Source organism: Oncorhynchus clarkii, chromosome 17 (assembly GCF_045791955.1).
Source record: "Oncorhynchus clarkii lewisi isolate Uvic-CL-2024 chromosome 17, UVic_Ocla_1.0, whole genome shotgun sequence".
Taxonomy (NCBI): Eukaryota; Metazoa; Chordata; class Actinopteri; order Salmoniformes; family Salmonidae; genus Oncorhynchus; species Oncorhynchus clarkii.
In genome coordinates, this window is record NC_092163.1 from 20131129 (window position 1) to 20150360 (window position 19232).

General features: G+C 44.3%; 1 protein-coding gene across 1 annotated transcript; it reads right to left on the reverse strand.

Moving 5' to 3' along the window:
* Positions 1–3152: 3152 nt before the first annotated feature.
* On the reverse strand, positions 3153–15476 carry LOC139369633 (caspase recruitment domain-containing protein 14-like). The gene is made up of 20 exons (XM_071108897.1): positions 15165–15476; positions 13806–13943; positions 13170–13495; positions 12424–12582; positions 12118–12237; positions 11828–11953; positions 10375–10484; positions 10153–10294; positions 9935–10038; positions 9173–9231; positions 8757–8820; positions 8167–8383; positions 7871–7997; positions 6817–7051; positions 6456–6519; positions 6119–6224; positions 5541–5705; positions 5188–5306; positions 4861–4979; positions 3153–4648 (listed from the first exon to the last, which is right to left on the reverse strand). Exons 1-20 carry the CDS (start codon positions 15376–15378, stop codon positions 4441–4443), a joined length of 2922 nt encoding a protein of 973 aa, XP_070964998.1. The 5' UTR covers positions 15379–15476; the 3' UTR covers positions 3153–4440.
* Positions 15477–19232: the final 3756 nt, after the last annotated feature.

A 19232-nucleotide genomic window follows, 5' to 3' on the forward strand; every position in this document is an offset into this window, starting at 1 on the left:
TGTACAGAAAATATTGATGGAGCAGAACATGAGGGCTAGCTCCATGCTGGTACACACAGGGGGCGGGAGCTGGCTGAGTTCTTTCTCTCTCTGTGTGTGTGTGTGTGTGTGTGTGTGTGTGTGTGTGTGTGTGTGTGTGTGTGTGTGTGTGTGTGTGTGTGTGTGTGAGTGTGAGTGTGAGTGTGTGTGTGTGTGTGTGTGTGTGTGTGAGTGTGAGAGAGAATAAGTGTGTGGATGACAGGTTTCTGGACAGATTCACACGAGGGAGCTGCCACTCCTTGGTCACTTGCTTCACACCATGCCAGGTCAGCAGTGGGTCAGCACTAAGCAAGGAAGACAGAGAGAGAGACAGAGAGAGAGAGAGAATGACAGAACCCTGAGTGTAAATAAGAGAGAAAAAATTGGAAGAAGTGTAGCTGTACAGAGAGAGAACGAATGGCAGAGAGAGAGAAGCAGAGAGAGAGAGAGAGGCAGAGAGAGAGAGAGAGGCAGAGAGAGAGAGAGAGAAAGATCAAACATGAATTTCTTGTACAGCACATAGCAGCAGGAGCCGTGGCACAGTACCAAAGGAAACGAAAGGCAAGAGTTGAAATGAGAGAGCGTTTGTTTTCGATGTGTTTCGGTTTGTAATGACTGAAGTGAAGAGCACATTTTTAAGTTCTAGTTCAGAGTCATGAGTGGGCTGTTGTTTTCAATTAGAGCCACGGTTTCCCTCCCTTGTTTAAATATGCAATGCTTGGCTGTGAAACCATTTACTTTGATAGACTGCACTGCTAAATGAGAGGAACCCAGTATAGAAAAGGCACAGGCAGCATGGGGGAGCGTTTAGACACACTGAAATAAATCTGGAGGGATTGCAAGTGACATGCCTGCAGCTCCGACATCCAAACTCGATCAATTAAACATCAAATCCTAATCCTCCACCATAGTTCTCCCTGCCAAACCCGTTCTTCGTTGCTTTAATCCTCAATGCTGAAACTCAGCCCAGTTCCCAAGCTAGCGTGGAGAAAGAAAACAATCAAAGCATGTTAAAGTACCTATGGTGCAGGGGTGTTGGGGGGAAGACAGTATGTGTGCGTGAGTGTGTGTGTCTGTGTGTGAGGCATGGTGTGTGTATGTGTCTGTGTGAGCGAGGGAGACCATGTGTGTGTGAGAGGCATGGGGGGATAGGGTGTGTGGGCTGTGGCCAAACCCCTCCTCCTCCTCTCCCCTCTCTAGCAGGGTCTTGGCTGCGTTCACAGTGCAGGCATGTCGCCGTCTTTAACAAACTCTGACATCACACAAATCACTGGAGTGGTTACTCGGCAACTGGAGGGGATTTTGGACCCCGCTGGAGCCAAAACCGTCTTCCACTGGGGAATTTGATTCAGTGGAAGTCTTCACAGATAAACAGCCAAGTCAATAACCACCACAAGAGCTAAAGGGGGACGTTGATTCAGTCTTCTGTTTTCCTGCCAGTAGACGGATATCAGAGAAGTCAACTCTGACATACGGCCAGAGAAACGCTTGCCCAGTCTGCCACATGCACGTCAGATAGGAAAGACGTGCTGTTTTCACATTGTGGTGAAATCCCCAAATCTATTTCCCACTCACTGTTAATCTTCCCTCTCTCTCACCATCTTTTTTTCTCTTTCAACCACTCCCACGAACTGTTATTCATTTCTTTCTGTCTCCCCCGTGTGGCCGTTGACATTTATAGGCAGGAATGCAGTCAATGCACCCGAAACCCAAACCAACATTTGACAGTTGACTTTTAATTTGAGGCAGAATTTGAAAGTGGTGAAAACTCATAACTCCCAACTCCAAAGTTAAGAGTATGATGTCATATCACATGTTTATCTTGTGAGAAACCCCATAAAATGTGAATGATACGCCAGAGGTTGTGGTCATGAGGTCTGTTAATTGTAAAATACTTAAATAGACTATTTTATATCATTATAAAGTCATTTAGCACACATCTAATATATTTTGGTAGAAAAATGAACGAGCGGTTCTGCAAGCATCTCCAATTTTATGCTGCCGGTGGCGGAGCTGAATTTTAGAGTTTTCTACAGCAGGAAAATAATCCTGGAGCGAAAGGATTATTATGTGGATAATAATCTGTGTACATTTTTGTAGTGGTTTCTACATTTTTTTGTAAGTGAAGAACAAATTACAAACTTTTTAAACCTCAAATACACTACAAGTTTGACATTTCCTTCATTGCATGATGGTTCCCCTGCAACAGGGTGATCCAATTAAGATCCTACACTCAAAGGCTGCGTTTAGACAGGCAGCCCAATTCAGATCTTTTTTTCACTAATTGGTCTTTTGGCCAATCACATCAGATCTTTCAACATCAGATTTTTTTCAGAACTGATCTGATTTGTCGAAAGACCAATTAGTGGAAAAAAAAGATCAGAATTGGGCTGCCTGTCTAAATGCAGGCAAAGGTCTGTAAAAATATCACTTGTTCCATTCAGTTTCATCATTACTCTATAGATATTTTGGCAAATCAAAGACACCCCAAATTAAATTTGCATTGCAAATACTACTGTAGACACTTTATTCAGCCAAACTCAAAGTATTTCGATACAAATCTTGCTATGAACGTCCATGTTGTTGGTGTCTATTGCTATGACCTAGTTTTAAAATAACGGTACAGTAATTTTCTTGTTAATTTACCTGTGTTTTTAGGCACGGGTTGCAACGTTGTCAACAATTCCTAAAGACGCTAATTACCTATGCTCCTACGTTAAGCGTACGTGTTGCTTTACCTAAACGTTGGATAAGTAATAGGCTATAACATAATTTACAAAATAGAGTATGTTTGACAAATTGGAGAAACAGAAATGTTGCGGGTTGCCTACCTTTTAACCTTGCCCCCTCTGCTGGTTACATTGGAGCATTACACGTTAAAATGTACCTGAACACACTCACTTCAAGTTTAAATGCTAATTAATTGCAAGTGTTAACAAAATGAATGACATTTGGTAGAAACCAAACCATAAATTATTATTGAGGACTTTGCTTTGACATAAATGTGCAAATATGATGAAATGTATTTAGACACAAAATATTTACATATTTTATAGTATTATTTCCATTTAGTGGCCAAAAGATTGTAATGCACCTGTAAACACACGTTGTAACAATCGGATGGCAAGACAAACACATCTTAAAAATATTTAATTACACAAAATAAAAAAAGTATTGCCATATCTCTAATCCACCACCATCTGTTAATTCATTCCATAGCCAATATCAGAAACATTCTTATGAGAAATGATGGCACAACTGACATAACACATGCATATAAATCTCAGAACACAATAAGCAGGTTTTAGACAGCTGGCTCAGGGACCGTGACTAATACTGTACCTGGTGGTTCTTTAGGAGGGCAGGGAAAGATCATAAAGAGAGGATGTAGGTGGAAGAGAGAGGATGTAGGTGGAAGAGAGAGGGAGGGGCTAAGCGCTGCACAGGAAGTTGAGCTTTGTTCTCATTCCTAGAGTGAGTGACTAAGGGTCAATGATACCTGAGCTCTGTGTACAGTCATCGTATATCGTAAAATACAATGAGTTATCATATCATGTAATATCAGTTACTTTGTCACCCTTTAAAAAAAAGTGGTATTCAAAACATTTCTGAGGACCCCATTTGTCCTTCAAATCTGTTAATCAAATAACCGTCAATGTATTAAATCTCTTATCAAAATGAAAATAAATCAATAAATACATTTAGTCAATTACATTTTTCAAATTATCTTTCTCAAAAACGTTTGTATATTGCCAAATAAAATAATCTGTACTCTTCATTTTTAGGGGTCCTTAACCCAGACTTTGAATACCACTGCTTTAAAAACATGTTCCAACATAAATCCATATAACGCCTACAATCATTACACTTCAACCCTATCTTGAGTTGCACACTTCCGAATAGGTCATTGTATGGAAACTTAAACTCTGTCCGACAGTTAGTCAACATACTCTGACTGGAATTCCTACATTACATTTCAGGTGTGACTTGGGTATGACCATGGTTTCACAGGTTTGTTGAAATCCTGTGTATAATACAATACACAGTATTTAACACTATCGTATCTTTATGATAAAGATCATTGAAAAACTATTCCCAAAAACAATACAAGTAAATATAGGTTGAAAAAAACAACAAGAACTTAATGAAGCTAAACCAAAGTGCAGGTACATCTCCTCATACTACCTAGATTACAGAATTCATATGTATAGGTAGCTATCATAGGTACACATGCCTACACAATCCATTTCCCTTGTCCTATAATGGTCAGGTATGTAATGCCTATTGGAACTCTTCTCCGTCTTATCCGTTTACAAATAATACAAATCATTTATTTGACAAATTTGTCATTCAAAGACATCCAATTGGGCCACGAGTACCTCATCAACAAACTTCACATTGGTACCTCTGACGCCTTAAAAATCACCACAAATCAGGCTCCACCCACACAATCTTCTTCTGCTCCTCCAAGATGATGGAGTGCAGGGTGGTGAGCAGAGTGGTTTTGTCGTCCCACGACTCAGGGCTGACGATGCGGTAGAGGCAGGGCAGCTTGTCCAGCAGGGACTCCTCGCTGCGAGAACACTCCAGCAGCTGCTCCTCGGACCAGCCCTGACGCTGCACCTTAGACCTGGGCGAGAGGGGGAGGAGCAGGGAGGGAACAAGAGCGATGAATGAATAGAGCGATAGCGAGAGAGCGAAGATAAAGACAAATAGGGTAGAAGGCGAGATGGAGGGAGAGAGAACAAGAGAAATAAACACAAAGACACACCATGTAGGAGAGGCAATGGAACAATATTGCTACCGTTCATATTTCGTATCAAAAGTCACACAATGGCCTACTTGAGTTTGCGTGCTGCTCTGGACTTGGACTGGGCGATGAAGATGATGATGGGGAAGATCTCTGCCCTGTGGAGGCGGCGTACACAGTCCAGACCTAGAGGCAGCACACAGTGGGTACCCTGAGAGAAGAGACAGGAGAGGAGTTTCAGTACGGTCAATACTGCAGCTGCATAGATTCTTCTGGAACACAGGGTACATCAAATAACAAGACCACTGAAAATAAGGGAGGTATTTGTGGAAAACGGTTCAAGTAAGTCATAAACCATTTTTTCTTTCTTCCTTAATACCAGTATGTCAAATACGGCGTTGTCATTTCGACTATCCCACCTGCTTCATGACCCTCTCAACACTCTGCAAGGTGTAACACCGCTGACCCCCCTGTTCACACTCCTCCAGCACCTCAGACCTCTGCAGCCTGGCAGCGTGCTCGCTGGAACTCAATAACTCTGGGGATAGGGGGAGGGAGGGAGGGAGAGAGGGGGAGAGATGGGTATAGGATAAGGTGAGACAGCAGGTACGAGGAAAACAAACATTTGCATCTTCATTAACATCACCTTCCGCTACTGTGCAAATAGTAGATCATCTCATTGAAATTCCGCTCTGGGCATCGGGCAGGTGATGGATGAAAGAAGAAAAAAAGAGAGAGGAGAGAGAAAGAAAAAAAGAAACTCCTCCCTAACCTGGCTCACACAACTGAAAGCCCTGCCACTCGGCCAGCTTCTGATCCAGGACACGGCCGAGGATTGTGGGTAGCAGGAGGACCGGACGACAGACGGGTGGGTAGTGGGGCGTGACCAGGGTGTAGGGCATCAGGGTCAAACAGCCTCTGGGTGCAGAGGCATCCCCTAGAGCAGAGGACAATAGTAGGACACGCCGGGTTCAGGTCAATAACCAAGGCGACATTATTACAGGTATAAGAGCTGTGACGATACCAGGAACGCAATATTTTTACCTTGGCAAAAATGAAAACACGATACTTGCCACAATACCCGTATCATCCCAGCCCTAATAGGTATGGTAATATCATAGGGCTGGAGTTAATCCAACCTGCTTTAGCAATGTTTATGCACAGTTTAGCAAACTTGGTTTGATGCAGAACTTCAATGGGTGCCATGTTGACAATTCAATGGAGTGTTTGGCTCCAACATGGAGGACAGTCTTATGATACGACCTCTATGGTTCTGGCTCTGTTATGTTTTGTATATTCTTGTGTTCAAAAATGACTTCCAATCCAGCTTTGACTGTATCTGATATATACTTGGCCCAGTGCTCTTGTCCTTGGTGTCTTCTACACAGACCCACAGAGGATTCCTCCCCTGTCTCCCCGTACTGACGATCCTCACAGTCTTCTGCTTGTCCCGGGCCTGAGGACCCAGCAAACAACGTGTTAACCCGAACATTTGACAGCGGTTCGGAGGGATATTCACATGACTACAACGTTTTCTTCATGAATGTTCGGTTAACACGTTCTAGAAACGTCAAAAACAAACATTTTTGGAACACATTCGCGGAAAAGGAGTGTCACTTGACTGTAACTCAGAAACTATTTTGGTCCGAGTAGTTCTGCAAACTATGAAACGAGTGAATGATGTTACCTTTCTAAGTGCCATGGGTTGGATGCTCATGTCCTCGATAGCGCTGATCAGCAGACGTTGGGCCCTGCAATGACAAGGAACACATCTTCACTAATATAATTTATACATGATGTCATTTATGTATTGGCCAATTCAAATCCTGTAGTAATCATTATCAGTACGTCATTGTATCAAACATAGATTAGATGTAGTAGATGTTAGTTCTCCAGAGGGGGATAGATATAGCCTAGTCCCAGATCTGTCTGTACTATAGTGCTCATAGGAGTTGGTAAGATCGCACAAACAGATCTGGAACCAGGCTAGACTAGAAAGAATCCATGTCAACAATCCAATCCCCCATGGTGGGTACTGGGCCTAGTACCTGTAGTAGTTGGGCAAGTTGCCAGTCTTGAGATCCAGCAGTTGGCAAGGGTGGACGTGGCTGGCCCTCCAGGAACGGCCAGCGCCCGCTGGGAGGGTGCATGTGACGTGGAGGATGTCGTTACAGGAAACGGACAGAGCGTCCTGCGAGCCCCCGGGTAACGTCATGTTGACACGCACGTAGAAGGAGTCACCTGACATGGCCTCGCCACTCTGCAGCAGGAGCTTCTCATAGGCTGAGAGAGAGAGAGAGAGAGAGAGAGAGAGAGAGAGAGAGAGAGAGAGAGAGAGAAAAGGGGAGGGACCATAGAGGATTATGACTGTGACAGATCTGGGTCACGGCACCAATGTTACAGGTGTGATATATACACACACGCGACCAACCAACATGAATACAGACACATTAAAATAGCATATTTATGAAATATCAAGTGGAAGCATAACTTCATCTGTTTCATGTGATTATTCTTAGTGATGCACATTACACAGAGAACGGTACTTTTGCAATGCTATCGTAGCATGCCAATAGCTTTCCAGCGAGAAAAAAAAGAGAGCACTCTCTGTGTTGTTGTTGTGAATAGTAGCCAGGTGCTGAAATGGACTACTTTGAAGTTATCATGGGTTAAGTGTCCCCAGTATGTCACTCTGTTTTTCACCCCTATGTTGCTATGTTACCTCAAAACAAACAGTCAGCCTAAATACCTATGAAACATGAAACGGATAACCCTCGACTTTCAACCTAAATCATGAGAATGAGGTACTTCTGTGACGAGATCCAGAGACACACACTAGGCAAACAACATTTTTTTCTAATCAGCTAAGAACACATTTTTCTCTCTCTAGTGCCTGATCTGGGCGATTTGACACTAAAGTCATGTTAACATTTTGAAGAACCTCCTTGCTTATACAATTCTGTCACATCAGAAGGATAATGTCAAGCAAGGGAGAAAGAAAGGATGCATTTTACAAGTATTTGCACTGGGTAGGGTATTTGAATGTGATAACGTAAAATTATTTTAACCAGACTGTTTTGAACATAGGGGCCAGGGTTTCACCATCTTGGTTGGGCCTCAGGGAGAGGTGGCAGAAGCCTCGGACCTGCCCCAGAGCCCACATGGCCTCTTCCAGGGTGGTGTCCTCCAGAACCATCCTTAGAGCCTGCTGAGCCTGCTCATACTTCACCTGGAACCCAGTAGCACAAACACGCTTTAGAATTATAGTGCCTTCACAGAAACTATAAAGAAGAGCGGGGAGTTATGACACAAAATGGCTGCCATGAATCGATCTGTCAGGTGCGTGCTAGATAGGAGACTGGAGTTGTGAAGACACAGACACAAACACACACACACACCTCCAGTATTTGTGCCCCCGAACTAATGCCCACTGTGTTGGCGGCGGAGCCCTCAGTGACCTGATGAACGAACACGCCCGTCTTGTTACCCCCCACCACCTGCAGCTGGCTCAGCAGCGCCTCCCCCTGGAAGGAGATGGTCAGGACTCGGCCAGTGATGCGCATGGCCCGGGGCCGGGAGCGCAGCAGGAACGGGGGGGCTGATGCCCTGGAGAGACTAGGGTTGAGATGGAGAGGAGAGAGTATTTCATTGTCACATTAATCTATCCTGGAGAGACTACGCAAAGTTCATAAACAATCGAGCATCTGACCAACATGCGTGTGATTTTAGCTTCGGGTTTAAACAAGATTACTGTTAAATGCATACGATGTACGTAAGGTACTTTGAGTTTGGTAATGGTGCCCTATAGGAGCAAATCACTTTCATGTGTCATCATCATTATACCATCTCCTTGCAATATACAGGCTAAATGGATTTTTTCCTCTGTTCCTCTGCTTGCTTCAGCCTTCCCTCCAGCAACAATTCAAGGTAGGGAATGTGAGCTCATCCCATAGATTTCAGTACATCACGGTAAATTCAAGTTCCTCACCCATCACTGTTGTTGCTTTGGCAGGAAGGCATGTTTGACATAACAGATTGCTCAACCTCATTGCCTGTAAATCGAATAAAACAAAAGAGACTGTTCAAGAATGTGTCCACAGAGAGAACGCCCGACAGTGAATGTGTTACCTAGCCTACCAGGCCAGGATCCAAACTTCACCCAAGGCTAATTTAATATCTTCTCGGAGAGTGGCCAACCAAAACATTTATATTTGTTTCCAGGAAGTCTCATCTGGGTGTTCCCCTCAAAGACAAACACGCAAGCACACGCTTATATCCATGTATGTAAGCACACAAATGCACACACACACAAACACACTCAAAAGTACACACGCACACACGGAAGCTGCTAAGTCCCAGTAAGGTGAGAGGTTGTTAAAGGTTGGAGTTCATTCAGTTACGTACCACCGGGGATGAACACAAAGTCATTGTCAAGTAAGACGTCACATTCAGCCGTCTCCGAGCTAGGGGCAAGAAGAGGGAATAACACTTGTTTCCAAAAATGCTGTGTTCTTATTTCGTCCTTATTTTCTCTCTCTCTCTCTAACCACTCCTTCCCTCCCTCTCTAGGTATCATGTATGCTGCGACATATAAACTGGCTGAGTGAGTTGGACTGCAGAAATACAGAATTGCCATCAAGGCACCTGGACGGACTGTCTTCACTGTAAACACAAAACCACGACAATAAACATGAGCATGGGCAGCCGTTCACCTGTGAAAACAACCTATGATTAGTTCCAAAAATAACACCTGAATCCTCGATCAAATATGACCACAAAGGGTGCGTTTCCAATGGCACCCTAATCCCTATATAGTGCACTACTATATAGAGATTTGGAACACAGCCAGAGAACCCACATAGTTTACAGGAAGATCAAATCTACCTTTATAATGAAATTATCTCATGTTACTAGAACAGAAAGAAGGGCTAGGGACCCTGGGGGGGGGGGAAAGCCTTGAAATGAAGCTCTTCCCGGCAACATAGAGTAAACACATGGCCTTCCTGGTAAAAAAGCAGACTTTGGACAGGGACATCACATCACTCAGAATATAGAAGGAAGCATGCCAACTGTACTACTGTGTAAGTGTCCAACTGGTTCTGAATGAGGAGTCAGACTGTGTCTTAAACATACACAGAGTCTAAAACACACACACACACACCTTACCTGTCTCGATTGTACCATAGGGTATTTTCTTGTGTCCGCAGTGACTCTGGGCATGGAGGCTCCACATTTTGGGACCGGACACTACTTGGAGTGATATCGCCACTCTACACACACCCACACAATTACCAGAAGTCACGTTTATGATGCAAATCATTAAAGACAAATCAGATGATATAAACAGCTGACGTGACTGACATAAATCCTGCATGCACACACACCTTTATATTGCATCCCCTCATGGAATCGGAATCGGGGCAAATTGCATGCATGCGGCGGAGGCGGGGACGAGGGGAGGGGCTGGAGGGGAGGCTGTCACTGCTGGAGCCCTGGCTCTCCCAGCTAAACTTCCATTCCTGGAGACAGACAGACACACGTTAGTCGTTAGTATCTCGTTTAGAATCTGCTCTGCATGTTAATGTGTGTATGGAGTGTGCGTGGGTGTGTACACAATGTGCATTTGTATGTATACAGTGTGCGCGCTGCGCAGCGTGTCCTTCTCAGCCAGGCTCCTGGCTATCTGGGCCTGGGCCTCGTCCCTGGACAGGCACGCCTGGAGGGATGGACAGACAGACAGATAAGACAGACATACATACAATGAGTGTTCAAAACATTAAGGACACCTTCCTGATATTGAGTTGCAACCCCCCCAGCAGTGTTACTGTTCTTGACACAAACCGGTGCGCATGACCTGCCTGCCTGTCAGTCTGTCTGCCTATATCCACCTATTTGCATACTGACCTGCCTGCCTGTCAGTCTGTCTGCCTATATCCACCTATTTGCATACTGACCTGCCTGCCTGTCAGTCTGTCTGCCTATATCCACCTATTTGCATACTGACCTGCCTGCCTGTCAGTCTGTCTGCCTATATCCACCTATTTGCATACTGACCTGCCTGCATGTCAGTCTGTCTGCCTATATCCACCTATTTGCATACTGACCTGCCTGCCTGTCAGTCTGTCTGCCTATATCCACCTATTTGCATACTGACCTGCCTGCCTGTCAGTCTGTCTGCCTATATCCACCTATTTGCATACTGACCTGCCTGCATGTCAGTCTGTCTGCCTATATCCACCTATTTGCATACTGACCTGCCTGCCTGTCAGTCTGTCTGCCTATATCCACCTATTTGCATACTGACCTGCATGCATGTCAGTCTGTCTGCCTATATCCACCTATTTGCATACTGACCTGCCTGCATGTCAGTCTGTCTGCCTATATCCACCTATTTGCATACTGACCTGCCTGCATGTCTGTCTTTGCTCGTCCCGCCACATACACTGAGCGTACGAAACATTAGGAACACCTGCTCTTTCCATGACGTACACTGAGCAAGTGAATCCAGGTAAACGCTATCCCTTGTTGAGGTCACTTGTTAAATCCACCTTCATCAGTGTAGATGAAGGGGAGGAGACCGGTTAAAGAAGGTTTTTGATTTCTTGAGACAACGGAGATGTGCGTACGTGTGCCATTCAGAGGGTGAATGGGAAAGACAAAAGATTTCAGCGCCTTTGAACAGAGCATGGTAGTAGGTGCTGTTGCACAGCTACTACCATGTTGAACACCTACTACCGTGCTCTGTTCAAAGGCGCTGAAATCTTTTGTCTTTCCCATTCACCCTCTGAATGGCACACGTACGCACGTCTCCGTTGTCTCTTAGCTTTTGCCTGGATTCACTTGCTCAGTGTACGTCATGGAAAGAGCAGGTGTTCCTAATGTTTTGTACACTCAGTGTATGTGGCGGGACGAGCAAAGACAGACATGCAGGCAGGTCAGTATGCAAATAGGTGGATATAGGCAGACAGACTGACAGGCAGGCGGACACACAGAAAGGTACGGCATTCCAATAATTGATTTCAGGATGAGCAATGATGCCATAAGGTAATCGCTCCTTACGTGGTCTCTCTCTGCCTGTAGCTCCCTCAGTTGGCTCTGTTTGACAGTACCCTTCTGCTGGTACATCTCACAGTCCAGAGTCAGCTTCTGAACCTGCAGCGCCAGACACTCTTTATGTTCCACCATCTAAGAGCAAACACACACCAGGCAGTGTTTAAAGTTTGGCCACTCAAAAATGTACCCGTGTAACAAATTCAATTGCCTTTCAGCAGATGTTTGCTGTCGGAATAAAATGGCCAACTCAAAAGGGTTGTTCACAATCTCCTAGACACACACACACACACACACACCTCCTGCCTCTCGCGGGTCAGCTGCTCATTCTCCTCTCTGTAGCACCTGAGCTGCTCAGCAAGCTCTATATGGACATCCCTCGCCTCAACCAGGTCTTGGCCCAGGATATCCTCCCGCGCCTGGAGAGAGAGAGGGGGGTGTAGGGATACAGAGAATGGGGGATAGAACATAGGAGAAAAATAAAGGGTAGAGGGACAGTGAGAGAAACAGAAGGACAAGAGGACGTGATAATAGTCAGAACCACAGTGTGTCTGAGAAATTCTAGTTTATTTGTAGAAGTCTGAGCTTGTGTCCTCCTCACTCACCGGGGTGAATTTCTCGGCCACCAGTAGCTGCCTGCTCAGAGCGCTAATCTCGTCCTGCAGTCGCTGCGTCTCGCTGGGGGTGGGGCACTTGAGCGAGCGCTGCCTCTCAAAGTCTGTCTCTGTCTGGGCTTTGCGCAGCTCAAACTGAAGCTGATATACCTGCCCATCATCGAAAAACAGAAGACTACTGTCACAAATTCTGTGACAGTATTTGACCACAGTTGCTTCAACATGTTTTCTGTTGTCCCTTGTTGTTTCTTACAGTAAATGAAATGTATCACTTAAAGATGGAATCCGCAGTAGGGGAAACAGCGCCACTGTCCGCCCCATGGCTGTTGTAATTGTTTTGTTGACGAAACAGAGCTGGGGAGCATCGTGTACATTTTTGAAAAGAAGTGTGGTACATATGCAATGATGTCCGAGGGGGGAAAAAACTGTGTTTGTTGTTTGCAGTAATATCTTTGTTGTTGTAATATCGCAAACGGCCGTGGCAGTTTCACCATTAAGGATTCCAGCTCTTTGAATTGAATTTCTTTTGAGTAACAGACATATACAACAAATGTACAATGTGGATAGGGATGCCGAAGCTTTAACACGTTTCTACACCAAAATAATGCTGTTATTAGTTCAATGAACTTTACCATACTTTTGGTCAACCCTGTAAATACCGCAACTTATCACTTCATGTAACGCAGTGCAGTCATCACCACTACGGAATATCACACAGCTAGCCCCTTTACCCTGACCTGCAGGTTGAGGTCGCTGCAGTGGATGTTGGCGGCCGACCTCTCCTCGATGACGGCGGTGTACCGCGCATACAGGCCACACTTCTCGTCCTTCAGCTTCAAGATGTCGTGGTGCGCGGCAGCCAAGTGCTTCCTCATGCGGCCGTGGTCGGCCTTAAGACGGTGAGACTCCTCCTGCCGCTCCAGAGTCTTACCTAGCTGCGCCTCCAGGGAGGTGCAACGTGACCCCAGCCGACTGGCCTCCTGCCGAGCCTCGTTCAGCTCCTTCTGCATCCCTGTCAAGGCTTTGACCAGGTACTCCGTCAAGTCCGAGTACTTAATCAGGCCTGGGAGGAAATCAGATTTGGATGGACACACTACAGCTACTGCTAACCCAGGACTACTGATTGGACTATGTATAATTTCCCACCAAATATTTGTACCAAATTATTTACTCCAATGGGGATTATATGAATACTTTATATTTAGAATACTGTTTACTGATGAATAGAATGAACACATTGTACTGGTTTTCAAGCAGACAGGACAAATTGAAAAATAACCATCATTCTTCACACAAGGTAACCCAGCCCTCTCCTTAACACATGGCCTAAATGAGCCACATGGGAAACAGGTCATGTGTTGCGTGCTACTCACCACTGAAGCCAGAGGGCTCGGTGCTGGGCTTGCGGCCTGTGACCTGGGTGTAGATGGTGGGGTAGTGGATCATCAGGCTCTCCAGCAGGGCCATTGCGCCGTTCCTCCCCTGGATACGCAGCAGGTCCAGCATGTGACCTAAAGAAGACAAAGGGTTAAATAGGACGAAGTGCACAACGTAAGTCAAAGACGAAGATGGACTGTTTTATGGACTTATTAGTAGTTTTATAGGGACAGACTATTCAAATATGGAAATGTTGAGTTATAAACATTTATGAATCGCATAACTCATTTTCATCACCAGTTAGTTATAAGACATGCTCAAGTATGTAGATATACACTGAGTGTACAAAACATTAGGAACACACAATATTGAGTTGCACCCTCTTTTGCCTCAATTTGTCAGGGCATGGACTCTAGAAGGTGTCAAAAGCGTTCGACAGGAGACTCCGTTGGGGTGTGTTTCCCCACCTGTTGTTGTTGAGTTGGGACTTCATAATGAACGACAGTGCCACTGGAAATCCCTATGCTCTCCTGCTCCTGACTCCTGCACCTACCTCTTCTTAGGAGGCACCTAACAACTGAGTGTATACAAAGATTTTTATTTTCAAATCCTTTTACATTTAATTCAGCTTGTCTTATGCTAATTTTACTTTTTCCCGACCCGCGGAAACAACTTTGAAGTTGACGACCGCAAAATGTAAAATCCTCAAAGGTTGTTACAAACCTGCACCGCTATGTCAACAGAGCTCGGTGCTTACCAACGGATGTATTAGGTTACGAAATCCAACTTTAAAAAAATAAAACATTTATGCTAATGACATGTTAGAGAAAGAATGATTCAGAACATAAATAATCATATTGTCTTGGTAAAATGTATTTTATAACATAAGGAAGTGACATTTCATCACCAAAGCTGGGCAGAGTAGGTGGACACCCTATACAGTGGCCTTGTGGTTAAAGTGTCCACCTTGAGATTGCAAGGTTGGATGGCAGGTTCCTGGTTGATTCCTACCCAAGACTCTACAAATGGGACCTGATGCCTCTCTGCTTGGGACTCAGCATTAAGGAGATGGATTGCTGTGCCACTAGTGTCCTTCCCAGGGGGTGTACTTGTACATCAGGCTTCCTCATGCTACAGAAACAGGACATAGGCTCCTGCCCATATGGGCCGTTCATTCTGGCTCTACTTACTCCTCCAACGAAATGTATAAACAAAACCAAGTGGAAAAAAATCAACACTGATAGAATGGAATAGAATTAAACAGAACAGAAAAAAAATACAGAAAGCATACAACAGAAGAACATCTAAAGTAATACAATAGGAAATCATAGAAACGAATAGAATAGAAGTCTTACTGGTCCTCATGGAGCTGTTGTTGAGCTTGAGGCAGGAGAGGATCTCATCTTCATCCATCTCTGTGAGGACCCTGGCCTGACGCAGGTAGGGGATCAACATACATGGTTTCACACCCAGGGAGATACGATGACGGTTGTCGTTGATCAGCTCCCACACATCTTCCTCGCCCATCTCCTTGAGGTCGGGCCCCTCCGGAACACATTCCGCTGCCATGGTGAATGCCCGGCGTGTGTGTGAGGCGACTCACTTTGAGTGAGTGTCGCAGGCAGACCTAGTATTATCACTGTCCGATGCTGGGGGAAAAAGCTAACTGTCAGAGACACAGGGACTCCACGCCCGGCTGGTGTAGGCGTCAATGCATGCAAGGGTGTGTGTGTGAGAGATAACCTGAAAGACAAGAAACATACACCCCAGTGAATCAGTGCCCATGCATGCCCTTTATTACTGAACTCATTTTGTAAATGCCGGATCTCTAGCAAGACGCTAGTTCACCCAAGTTGTGTCAAATAGTATCTTCTTCAGTGCCGTGAGATATTGCGTGTGACTAAACAAACTGACAAGATTTCATCATGGGGTACAACATCAACAATAGATCAAGAGAGGGGATATTCACTGGAAATGCACCACAAGCAATATGTTTGGTATTGTGTTGTTACCATATGTGACTGTTATTACCACATGTTGCCTAGTAAACTAATACTATGCCAAAGTGTGTCTATAATAACAACACCCTAGATACAAAGGGTAGGCTACATCTTATTTGACTTTGGTCTGTACACGATAGCATGTATTCAAGTAGGCTACAAAACTGGCAAATGCATGGAGGAAATACTGAGAAAGAGGAATACAGAGATATTATTGAATAACCATGAGGGATTCGAGGAATTGAGTACAATTCACACGCACATATTTAAAGTCAAATACACACAGGCCTACTTAAAGCGCAAAATGACTTCTTATAACATGTACAAAACCATTTACCATTTCTTTGGAGTTGCAGGTGTAGCCTATGTATAATCACCATGATCTACCCAACTCGGGCGAGCAGCGCTTCTCCCGTCAATGACAGCGCGTGGGCGAGGAGGACAACTAAACCGACTAATCGTACAAAGTTACTAACCAACCAATCAAAAAATAACTCATTTGGATTATTACTGATGGACTACAGCCTAAAAAATAAACAAACAAAAAACATGAAGCTTGTTCCTGGTAACATTTCTAGGGCCATTGGGTTATTCCTTGGGAAAGTGAATATAAAAAGGCTGAGGTTGGAACTTACACTACATGACCAAAGGTAGGTGGACACCTGCTCGTCGACCATCTCATTCCGAAATCATGGCCATTAGTATGGAGTTGTTTCCCCCTTTGCTGCTATAACAGCCTCCACTCTTCTGGGAAGGCTTTCCACTAGATGTTGGAACATTGCTGCAGGGACTTGCTTCCATTCAGCCACAAAAGCAATAGTGAGGTGGAACACTGATGTTGTGCAATTAGGCCTGGGTACATCCCAAAGGTGTTCGATGGGGTTGAGGTCAGGGCTATGTGCAGGCCAGTCAAGTTTTTCCACACCGATCTCGACAAACCATTTCTGTATGGACCTCGCTTTGTGCACGTGGGCATTGTCATGCTGAAACAGGAAAGGGCCTTCCCCAAACTATTGCCACAAAGTTGGAAGCACAGAATCATTTAGAATGTCATGTATGCTGTAGCGTTAACATTCCCCTTCACTGGAGCTAAGGGGCCTAGCCCGAACCATGAAAAATGGCTGCTCGGCCAAGGAAACCCATTTCATGAAGCTTTCTGATGTTGCTTCCAGAGGCAGTTTGGAACTCGGTAGTGAGTGTTGCAACCGAGGACAGACGATTTTTACACACTACGCACTTCGGCACTCTGCGGTCCCGTTCTGTGAGTTTGTGTGGCCTACCACTTCGCGGCTGAGCCATTGTTGCTCCTAGATGTTTCCACTTCCACTTCACAATTACAGCACTTACAGTTGACCAAGGCAGAAATTTGACGAACTGATTTGTTGGAAAAGTGGCATCCTATGATGGTGCCATGTTGAAAGTCACTGAGCTCTTCAGTAAGGCCATTCTACGGCCAATGTTTGTCTATGGAGATGGCATGGCTGCGTGCTCGATTTTAAACGCCTCTCAGCATTGGGTGTGGCTGAAATAACCAAATCCACAAATTTGAAGGGGTGTCCACATACTTTTGTATATATAGTGTGTCAATTTTTAGTTCATGAGATGTCACATGGAAAATGCATTTGAATAATGTGGAATCCTGGTTGCTATTTAAATATATTACAATTGCAATGGCGTCATAACTTTACTGGAAAATCAAATGGTCATTGAGATGACACATCAGTAGTTGCACCTTCAAAACCATATTCATTCCATTGAGTTACTTCCCTACGGCCTACTGCATGTAGGCTATTTACTTGGGAGCTTCCTTGAGTTATAGCCTGTCTTATAAAAGGTCTTTATGTAAAAGTAGCCTAGACACTGTGTGTGCAATATCAATGGAACTAGGATGTTGTTTTTGTGACAACCAATGAAACCATCAACAACAAGTTTAAGTTATGAGAAACAATATGAATCCACCCCACTGTGACTGATTTCTCAATCAACACTGACAGATGCCCATATATGAGACTGACTAGACTGGTATAAATTAATTTGGTGTCACAGTGGAAAAGTGCAGAACATACTAACTACTTATTTTAAAATATATATTGTCACTTCGGTATGTGTCCCTTTATCCGTCGACACGGACACCAAGGCTGCGTTTACACAGGCAGCCAAATTCAGATTTTTTTTCTTCCCTAATTGGTCAAAAGACCAATCAGATCAACTCTGAAAAAGATTGGATGTGAAAAGATCCGATGGGATTGGTCAAAAGACCAACTAGAGGAAAAAAAGATCAGAATTGGACTGCCTTAATGTACACCTTAATGTACACTTATGTTGACAATACCAGTTAGACCAGATGGCAAGTGCAGCTATAGGCCTTCGAATACAGGTAATATACAAACACAATATAAGCCTTCTTACATAATAAAGTGTTAAACATACTTATAACAAGTTATAAAGAATTATACCTGGATGATTTAAGTAAAGTGTTACTGAAAGAAATTCAATCAAACCCAAAGTATGGAAAAAGGATACATTTCCTGTTCCTGCGCTGTAAAATTGTAATTCACTGATTTGAAAGCAACTTCCTAGTAGGCATCAACTATATGCTTTCACCTATCATGCACCCTTAGATCAGAGCAGATGAGCGAGAGGATGCGAGGAAAGGAAGCCTTCATAGACTATAGAGACCTTTCATCCTAGGACGAAACATAACAGGTTAGTGGGTGGTCCACCGGCTGATCTTGATCTGTGCCAACTGAAGGGCTGTGGCCTCACTAATGTGTAACCTGGCCTTCTCACCCTTCCAATTCAATTCATTGTGGGTATTATAATAGCACCTAACTGGTCATGTAACAGGCAAACAAAGCCACTGGCAAAGCTATGTGAGAGATTGAGGCCAAGCCTCTAAATAACAGCCATCACTGACAATAAAGATTCCTATAACAAAGGTTTCTCTGACAGTAAGTACACAAACTACTTCTTGATCCATCAGTGAAACATTTATAACAGCAAAAGTTGTTGAAAAGAGGGGGAATGTAATTTGTGACTGGCCTGGTTCCGGATCATCACTGATTTAGGGACAGTTGTTGAGCGGCAGGTAGCCTAGTGGTTAGAACTTTGGGCCAGTAACCGAAAGGTTTCTAGATCGAATCACCGAGCTGCCAAGGTAAAAATCTGTCGTTTTTCCCCTGAACAAGGCAGTTAATCCACTGTTCCTAGGCCGTCACAGTAAATAAGATTTTGTTCTTAACTGACCTGCCTAGCTAAATAAAAGGTTCAAAAAATAAAATAAAAACCGTTTGGGAGCTCCCTTCCCTTGCTGGAGCCCCAAACTGTGACAAAAGGCACTTCAGGAAGGCATGAGATTAGGGTGATAATCTAGTTATATAAATGGATTAGATATCCAGAGTTGAATAGAGAATAAATTCCAAA